The 10398-nt window shown below is 35.0% G+C and overlaps 1 protein-coding gene across 1 annotated transcript in view; it reads right to left on the reverse strand.

Annotated features, from left to right (window-relative positions):
• Positions 1-144: 144 nt before the first annotated feature.
• The window catches only part of LOC144436046 (zinc transporter 7-B-like), a 30713-nt gene continuing 20459 nt past the window's right edge, over positions 145-10398 (reverse strand). Inside the window, exons 9-11 of the mRNA XM_078124702.1 lie at positions 9693-9783; positions 5850-5999; positions 145-3904 (exon numbers count right to left, since the gene is read on the reverse strand). Of these exons, the coding sequence (XP_077980828.1) occupies positions 3857-3904; positions 5850-5999; positions 9693-9783 (289 nt within the window). The 3' untranslated portion in view covers positions 145-3856. The remainder of the gene's footprint in view (positions 3905-5849; positions 6000-9692; positions 9784-10398) is intronic.

Consider the following 10398-nt stretch of genomic DNA (forward strand, 5'->3'; position numbering starts at 1 on the left):
ATACACGAAAACACATTGTAAACACATAAGTGCTGATTTATTGACAGATAAAAATAAAATATGTATTTGACATAATTGCTGATTTCAGTCATAATATATACTACATGTACATGAATACATATAGTACCATAGGTGTTATAAGTACACAAAGATGGGTACTTCCATTGGTATACTTAACTTTATATTTTAGAAGAAAATACATTCAAACACACATGGGTTACTCTCTAGCATCATAGAAGTATCCAAACCTGGCAGGAGGAATATAAAACATTTACAATATTCACATGACACACACATTAATACCGTACTGTGTCCATTTTTTGAAAATGTGTTATTAGATATAATCTCTTACATCTCAATATTATGCTCCATATGAGGTGTATTGAATCATCTACAGGTAAATTTGTGTTTAGCTATACACAGAACACTGTGAGAAAATATCATAAATTTGTACTTTATGGTACAGACTCTCAAGTCAGTGCCTTTATCGACCACCGGAATATGTTGAATTGTCATTCAAAAATAATCAGTCACAAACACATGCCATGAAGTATATATGATGAATGTTGGCCCTGTGGGTTTATAAACTTGGTGACTGAAATGATGGGCCTATGGGTTTATAAACTTGGTGACTGAAATGATGGGCCTATGGGTTTATAAACTTGGTGACTAAAATGATGGGCTTATGGGTTTATAAACTTGGTGACTGAAATGATGGGCCTATGGGTTTATAAACTTGGTGACTGAAATGATGGGCCTATGGGTTTATAAACTTGGTGAGTGAAATGATGGGCCTATGGGTTTATAAACTTGGTGACTGAAATGATGGGCCTATGGGTTTATAAACTTGGTGACTGAAATGATGGGCCTATGGGTTTATAAACTTGGTGACTGAAATGATGGACCTATGGGTTTATAAACTTGGTGACTAAAATGATGGACTTATGGGTTTATAAACTTGGTGACTAAAATGATGGGCCTATGGGTTTATAAACTTGGTGACTGAAATGATGGACCTATGGGTTTATAAACTTGGTGACTAAAATGATGGACCTATGGGTTTATAAACTTGGTGACTAAAATGATGGGCCATGGAGATGGTGGATTCAAAACCCAGCTATTGCTCAAGATTTAAGTCTGTCACTTTACAACCTATGGATGACAATCAACCACCAATTTAACAGATAAAATATCTTTATATATTATTAAGTAATAGAACAATATTTAGTGAATGCAGCTTTAGTTGCTAGATGAAGAGAGAATGTCCAAGTTGCAGCCAAGTGCAGGTTCAGATACTGTGTACTGGAGTTTGAATATTTATAAGGGAACCACAGTGTAGGCAAAAAAAGTTGGGGGTAGTGGGGGTTTAACATCAACAAGTGTGCTCACACACAATGATAAAATAAACTATCAATTGAACTGAAGGACTTGAAATAAATGGTGAAAGCTTTGGTGAGCTACTGGTGTATCTTGGTGCAAACTCAAGTAAAATTTCTGAACATAGACTGAACATTTGCACAGATTAGCTTTTAGCATTCAATAATACAGTACTATGTCTGATGGAAAGTTAAAAGGTTTAGGTACATTGTTAGATTGTAAGGGCTGATATGAAACCAGAATAGATAGATTGACTTGTTTTACTGAACATGTACAGGTATCCTCATTAACACAAGAAAGGAAGGAAATGCAATAATTGTTTCTCCTGCATAAACATTCAATGCCAATGAAAACTCTCACAGTTTGTAAAGATTCACAAGACATGATAGGACTGTGTCCAGTTTTACAGAGAGAATGATTGACAGGTCAACCATCCACCCATGTGACAATGCTAACGTGAAGCACACACAAGGTACCTATTTCTTTCATTATAAACATTAACAAAATGTCTGCCAGATCTCTTTTAGAAATGAATAATTCTATTCCGGCTTTATGCTTGTAACAGTACGCTGACAAATTATTGTCACTTGTTAGTTAGTTTCCTACACTGTGATGTGATTATAGCATTGCACCAAGTCTCATGTAATCCTCAAAATCAGCAAATAGAAAATTTAGCCAACGGTAAATGTTGGACTTTTAACAGACGGACTACACTACAAACTAACATCACATAATTTACTTTACATTTACTGATTCAACAAAAATAAATTGCATTTTAAAAATTGTCCATTTTGTAAACTTTTTTTTTTTTTTGTATAACGATAATGGCTAGGGTGAATTAACTTGTGATGTATTGGGTTTTATGATTGGTCAGTCATACAGACATTTCAAGTTGTTCAACCAATTAGAAGTGGGGCTTTCAAAAGATTGGATTTGTGAATCTTTGGAGTCGGTTGACAGAGACCAATTCTGAATGATTTATGTGTTATATTGTGTATACTTCTAATATTTACAAAGTATACATCATTTACATAAATTAGATATGACCACAAAAATAAACTTTGCAAACATGACACTTTTAAAGGTAAAATTACATAAAATTTGTTTGTAATATTGTTTCTGGAAATAATTTTGTTCTCTAGCTCTGTCAACATGAAGGGACAGGTTTATCATTGTAATGTACTAATGGGTTAATTCTAGAAATTATAGAAATCCTCTGTAATTCTACATTTGCTAAATGATGTTACAATAATAAATGTTGTAGAGGCCATAAATCTGTGCACAGTTTCACTTTAACAGTTACAAATACTAGAGAATGACAACACTCAACAGTTTTTACACCTAAACTATAATTTTATTTTATTTTAGAATGTGGAAAGAAAACAAAACAAAAGATGATAAAATTTGCACTATTGGCATATAGTAATGTTTTTACTGGAAGTGTCAAGTATTTACCAAGTTATTTACTCCATATGAAAATATAGGTATAGCACCACAAATCTGCAGTAGTAGCGCTAAAACAGTGGTACTAGTTTTTACTTCAGTATCAACACAGCTTTCCCACCAAACTAGAATGTGTACAAGTACTGGTTTCAATATCAACACAGCTAGCTTTCCAGCCAAACTAGATTCAGGAAAATTTTTGTTTTTATGAAATCTTTGGATACCGTTAAATTTTTACTCTACATTTATAGAAATAAACTTTAGAAATAAATTGCCATGAAAGTTTTGTTTAAAATACATAACCATGACAACATATACAAGACTGTTCATTTAAAGACAAAATGTCTACATTTAGCCACAATGTGACTTGTAAACGAGTTTACCCCTTCTACATTTAGCAAAACTGAGGACAGGTTTATACAAATGTACCCTTCTCTACATATTTGTGTTGGAGGTAGTTCTCTTAAAGCCCAATGTTTGAATCCCATGTTCTCTGATTCGTGTTATCATATCAGTTGAATCATAAGGATTTGATTGGACCATCAACAACTTTTTCGATGACGAATACATACGTATATTGTTCATGGTCCCAAGAATCAGTAGGACAGTTCTATATAGTTACTTTGGAAAGGGTAAATTGGAAATGAATGTGACATTTCAATCCACCTACTATGGACATTGATCACGCAATGATTTAATTAATCAGCATTAATAATGTCTCTCTCCAAAACTGGTGAAATAGACATAGTAGATGGACTAAAAAGTCTAATTTACTGTTCCTAAGTTACACCATAGTAACCATATTGTACTGTCCAACTTCTTCTATGGCTCTGCCAGATATGTTTTCTCAACTTCAATCCTATAAATCAAACATGGATAGTATAACCCTCCCCACCCCCACAACCCAGTGGTCCTTCCAATATGTAGTTAAACAGTAATAGCTAAATGCATGACAGTGAGGATGAAACCATTACACTTTGGGTTATGTCCATAAATTTTAGATGGGTTGCACTGTGGAGTGTGGGCTGTAGTACTTTTACATGGTGGCATGGTCCACTTGTACATACAGTTGTCGTACTCCAGCCTAAAAGATAAAATAAAAAGTGAAAAGGGAATATTAACTTGCCAGTATCTAAAGATATCTTTGCTAGACATTTTGACCACAAACATTAGATTCACAAGTTTTAGCAAAACATATTAAAATGATAGTGATGAATCCCATATTATAGAAATGTAGAAATATCAGATAACTAAATGTACAGTCCATGATATATACTTGCAGTTGCCTAGCCAAGAAAATTATCCAAAGTCTAGCAAATATCCTAAACACAGACACAATACATCCTAAACACTGACACAATACATCCTAAAAACGCAGACACAATACATCCTAAAAACACTGACACAATACATCCTAAAAACACTGACACAATACATCCTAAAAACACTGACACAATACATCCTAAAAACACTGACACAATACATCCTAAAAACACTGACACAATACATCCTAAAAACACTGACACAATACATCCTAAAAACACTGACACAATACATCCTAAAAACACTGACACAATACATCCTAAAAACACTGACACAATACATCCTAAAAACACAGACACAATACATCCTAAAAACACTGACACAATACATCCTAAAAACAGACACAATACATCCTAAAAACACACACACAATACATCCTAAAAACACACAGACAATACATCCTAAAAACACTGACACAATACATCCTAAAAACACTGACACAATACATCCTAAAAACACACACACAATACATCCTAAACACACAGACACAATACATCCTAAACACTGACACAATACATCCTAAAAACACAGACACAATACATCCTAAAAACACTGACACAATACATCCTAAAACACAGACACAATACATCCTAAAAACACAGACACAATACATCCTAAAAACACTGACACAATACATCCTAAAAACACTGACACAATACATCCTAAAAACACAGACACAATACATCCTAAAACACAGACACAATACATCCTAAAAACACTGACACAATACATCCTAAAAACACAGACACAATACATCCTAAAACACAGACACAATACATCCTAAAAACACTGACACAATACATCCTAAAACACTGACACAATACATCCTAAAAACACTGACACAATACATCCTAAAACACAGACACAATACATTACACTATATATTCCAGTAATCAGACAAAACTCAACAGAATTTTCTGTCAGTTGTTTCCAATGATGTCTCAATTCCAAAATCTCATGACATTTGTTTTGTTGTTAGCTTCCTTTACAGCTGTAAATGAACATTTCATCTTCATCTTCAGCCAACAATTTAACTATTTTCTCCTTCTTAATGTGGTCACACATAAATCTCTGTTTGTCATGACCACACTCACCCTGTGTGTCTTCAATCTGGCAAAATTAGTTTAAAAAACTGACGTCGTTAATTACAGCCCAATCTGCTCTGTAGTTTTTGAGTTTAAGTTTTTTTGACCAAAAATCACATTTTTTGACCAAAATCACAAGCCGATGGCAAGATCATTTTGATTTGAACAATTTCCCAACTAGACACTCAAGGTAATGGACCCACCAAATATCATGGCAATCAGTTCTGCGGTTTTTGACTTTAAGTTGTTTACACACACACACAGCCACACACACAGGCAGACAAATAGACAGACAAATAGAAGCCGGGTGATCCCTATAGCACTACTGAACCTCAGTTCAGTTGTGCTAAAAACTAACGTCCTAAACAGCAGGATTAGAGAACAATCACACTGCCTCTGACTGTGTGATGACAAACATATTAATAGTGTGAATTCCGTATTAGCATATATTATTGTTTATTGTGGAAATATGGAAATCGACCAATCAACCGATTATTACTTATGATGAGATATAGAGTTAAACATGACTTAATAAAGAGTTAGATTTTCTAAAGATAAGTTTACATCATTAACAGTCAGATTGAACCATCATATCATGTGACAGTCACATGATCAGCTTACCTGTGTAAATATATTGTGTGTTTGACTTAAAATATATTTTGTATCAGCTCCAGGAGCTACTTCAAGTTTGACCATTCCAATGTAGACATCACTGCACAATGTCCAGAAATGTGGTTCTTGTACGCTATAAACACCGTCTAAATTACTAACCTGAAAAGAAGAATCATACAGGAGAAAGAGTTTGTGAAATGTTAATTGTACAGACCACACAAACATGACCACTATACAGTGATATACACTACCTATTTCATAGCCTGTCTACACTGCTGATCTGTGACTTCAATAACTACCATTTTCAGCTTGTAACACTATATAAATAGTTTCTTGTCAGGAAATGTCTAAAGTGGTGCGACAATGCGATTATTTTTTTTACATTCTCAACAAATGTTAATCAATCTACTTATCATTGCAGTTACTGTTCTTTTTATTTAGTACTTTACAGCAAGTGTGTATGGGGTCAGATGTCATAGGCTAGTTCATGATTAGTTTTGCAGTTGTCTTCACTGGTGGTAATTAATTGCCGGAAGGGGGGTACTTAAGGGAGGTGATCTTATTCAAGTCGGCCGTAATCACCTGTGTTGCCCGTGGTTATCCAAAACCGCCCTTGCCCTCCCTTGGAATATTCATGAGATTATCACTACTGTGTCGTCGCGGGTGAAGTCATTTAGTTGAACACAAGGTGCCAATCGGGATAACAAATGGGGATTAAAAGTGATCACTGACGGGCAAACGTTTGGCATTGCAGGCTAAACTGTGTTTACCTTTGGATAGCATCTCCACCAAATCTTTACAAGTCATGATTAGTAAATCACGAAACAAAGTGGTACCTCGCCCAGAATGTCGAAATATCCCGTCACCCAGTGCGCAAATCTCTTACCGCAATGTAGCAAGGCCACATTCAAAACCCGTTATCTTCAGCTAGAAAATTATGTTGTTCAAAATCGTGTGAAACGTACACGCAACGGGTCCTACTAATTGCGAGTCCCAGTAATTACTACCTGGGAGTTTTGGGATGATACGATCAAATATATCATTTTTATACCCGTCCTATGTTTGACAGAAATGTCACCTTTAAATTCACATCGATGATCTCTACTGCATACATCGTAAACTAAAGTAAATAACGGAATCGCGGATATCACATTTCGTGGAGAGTTCACGACCTGAACATCATGTGTTACTGCGTCTAATTCAAAATAACCTTTTCCAAATTCATAAATGTGTATGAATACTCTGATCACTAGTGTGCTTGAACAAAGTTCAATATATTTATTGTTATTGTTCATGTACATAGTGCATACCTCTGTCGAAGTACGTACGGAGGTTCACACGGAAAGATTAATAAACAGTATCATGAACGACACAAAAAAAACGACTAAATTTTGTATAAGATGAAACACCTTGTCCAATCACTGTTATGCCCCTTTGTAAACCAGATTACTTTCATTTGTTTCAAACAGAACGGCATACCTATGGTCATATATTACCACATTTGCCTAGTTTAAGTTGAAATTAAAATATCTTTTATCTAAATCCACAATTTAATGGTTTCTATTGTCTTTAACCCAACACTTTAACAAAACCAACTTTACAAGTTTCGATACAAAGGGCAGCGTTCCAAATTGAAACAATAAAACGTGAATAACAAAAGAAGGCAACTGATCAAACAATGAAGAAAACTAGTATTAGTGGGAGAATAATTTGCTAGTAAAGTATTTTTATGTCTTTCTTAAGAATAACATTAATAGTAATGAGCGTTGGTACGCGGTGATGATAATCTGAATATCATGCCATTATATTGTATTTTAGTATATGCTGGGTCAAACAGTTTAATGAATACACATCGACATCGTTGCATGGTAGGTAACCAAATTCTTTGATCCGTTCCTTGAACATCGGACATTAATTCTCCCCTTAGAAATGTCAAATGAACGTGAAATGTTGTGTATGATCGGGTCGTTACACAGTTTGTATTGTATATACAGTAAGTGTTAAGATATTGTTATTCAAGATATGCTGAAATAGAAAAGTCATAAAAATCATTATAAACTATTTTGACATGTATTTTTGCACGTCAGTTGCGACTTGATGGGTAGATGTGTCAAAATACACATTGTCAAATGGCATCGAATATTCAACAACTAGTAGAAATGCGTTCATGTGTTTTCTGAATACAAAATTTATTTATGGACTCGCGAATATATATGAATATATATCATGGAAGTGTTCGAACTCTTTGTGTAAAACTTCATGCCGTTGTCTGATGTTGATTTTAAATTAGATTTGCCCGATGACATCCAACGTTCTACGTTTTGTTGTTCTTCCTTATCATAAAATATTTCAGAATAAGTAATTACACCGATCCAGCTAGAATAAATAGTATTTTTCCAAAAAACTTATCTGTATAAATAATAATACAACATGATACCGATTTAATGAAATAAATTGCGTAATTACGAAGAGTTCGACACTCTGTTAACCCCAATATTCATATGTCTCGTCAGGCTATACCAGACCTATGCTTGCAATTAAGTTTACGTGTGTCAATACACCGTCTACAATGTAGAATATTTAATTCGTGAATGTGTTTTATGAATACTTATTTTTGTGTCAAAACTAAACACTAACTGGCAGTGGTCTACCATACACTTGGTGATCGGCACCACTAGTGCACTCCGCTGGTAGTCAAGTAGGTCAAGGACATGTTACTACATTTCGTGCTCGCTACGTGTTCTTCGACGCAACAGTGTAGCATGAACCTAACTTCATGAGACAGGACGCACCCGGCCGGTGTGGATGAATTTACAGCTCGAGAGAACTCGTCTACGCCCAAGACACAAGAGCCATGTTACCAAGTTCCGGCTTGTACTGTATCTACCAAGAAATATCGGTTGATGCTGCCTCTGTCAATTAATCTTTCACATCCGAACGAGGACATCACATACTTCTGACCTACCTTTGATGTCACTCTCTTTTAATTCCCACCGCAAAATATCGGGCTAGAGTTACATGTGCACTTGCAATATACAACTAGTAAACCCAAGTCATTCACCTGTTGTTAGAAGTTCATGTATACACAAGAAAACAGCTAAATACTATATAAGTGATGTCATAAACAAAGAAAGTGCAATACAAAAAAAATAATGAAAAGGGCAAGCTTGGAGAGTATTTTGCAATTTTGATCTGTCGCTACGTTTATAGTTGACATAAAAGATCGACATCAAGTTGTGAGCACTCTGGCTAAAACTTTTGTGTACATTTTTGGTTGTGTAATAGTCTTCCTGTCCGTGTATAATACATGTAACTACACTTGAATTACACATTGAACCACAGACAATACTTGTCTGTGATTGAACCAAACAATCAAGTCTTTCACACAACGTTCAAAATCATGACAATAGATGTTTTACATATAACTGTGGGCAGAGCGGGCACACGGTGACCGTGAACAGCTGCCAAAAATATTCACACTTCATTACCGCCATTTCAAGGGTTTAGACGGGCGGGCAAGGGCAGTTTTGGACACCCGCGGGCAACACAGGTGATTACCGCCGACTTGAATAAGATCACCTCCATAAGTGATGGGCGCTGACCAGAAACAATTTTTTTTGGCCTTTAAAACTCTTTCTACGGTGAGTGCTATGCTACAATGTCTGTAAAGCTTCACATTACATGTTGTGGTTGGTCAGGAAATCACTAACAGCAATGGGCAAATAACAATCAATGAGAAAAAAATAACTTATTGCATATGTTCTGTTGTATTCCAACAATTGTCTGTAGGAACAACAATCTCAAAATTTTGCCCTTATGGAAGGCGTTCAATTTAAATCCGGTTAGACTTACCCTTTGATAACAACCTGGAAGGGCATGGTCCAAGGCATATGGTGTTCTCATCATTAAAACTGATACTGAGTCTCTTAGCAATGGAATAACACTGTAAATAGAAAACAGATAGGTGTCGCTTAGCAACAGAAGAACACTGTAAACAGTAACTAGACAAGTGTCTCTTAGCAACAAAATTACACTGTAAATGAAAAATAGACAAGTGTCTCTTAGCAACAGAATAACACTGTAAATAGAAAACAGACAAGTGTCTCTTAGCAACAGGATAACACTGTAAATGAAAAATAGACAAGTGTCTCTTTGCAACAGAATAACACTGTAAATGAAAAATAGACAAGTGTCTCTTAGCAACAGAATAACACTGTAAATGAAAAATAGACAAATGTCTCTTAGCAACAGAATAACACTGTAAATGAAAAATAGACAAATGTCTCTTAGCAACAGAATAACACTGTAAATGAAAAATAGACAAGTGTCTCTTAGCAACAGAATAACACTGTAAATGGAAAATAGACAAGTGTCTCTTAGCAACAGAAATACACTGTAAATGGAAAATAGACAAGTGTCTCTTAGCAACAGAATAACACTGTAAATGAAAAATAGACAAGTGTCTCTTAGCAACAGAAATACACTGTAAATGGAAAATAGACAAGTGTCTCTTAGCAACAGAATAACACTGTAAATGGAAAATAGACAAGTGTCTCTT

Source organism: Glandiceps talaboti, chromosome 6 (assembly GCF_964340395.1).
Source record: "Glandiceps talaboti chromosome 6, keGlaTala1.1, whole genome shotgun sequence".
In the NCBI taxonomy this organism is placed as follows: Eukaryota; Metazoa; Hemichordata; class Enteropneusta; family Spengelidae; genus Glandiceps; species Glandiceps talaboti.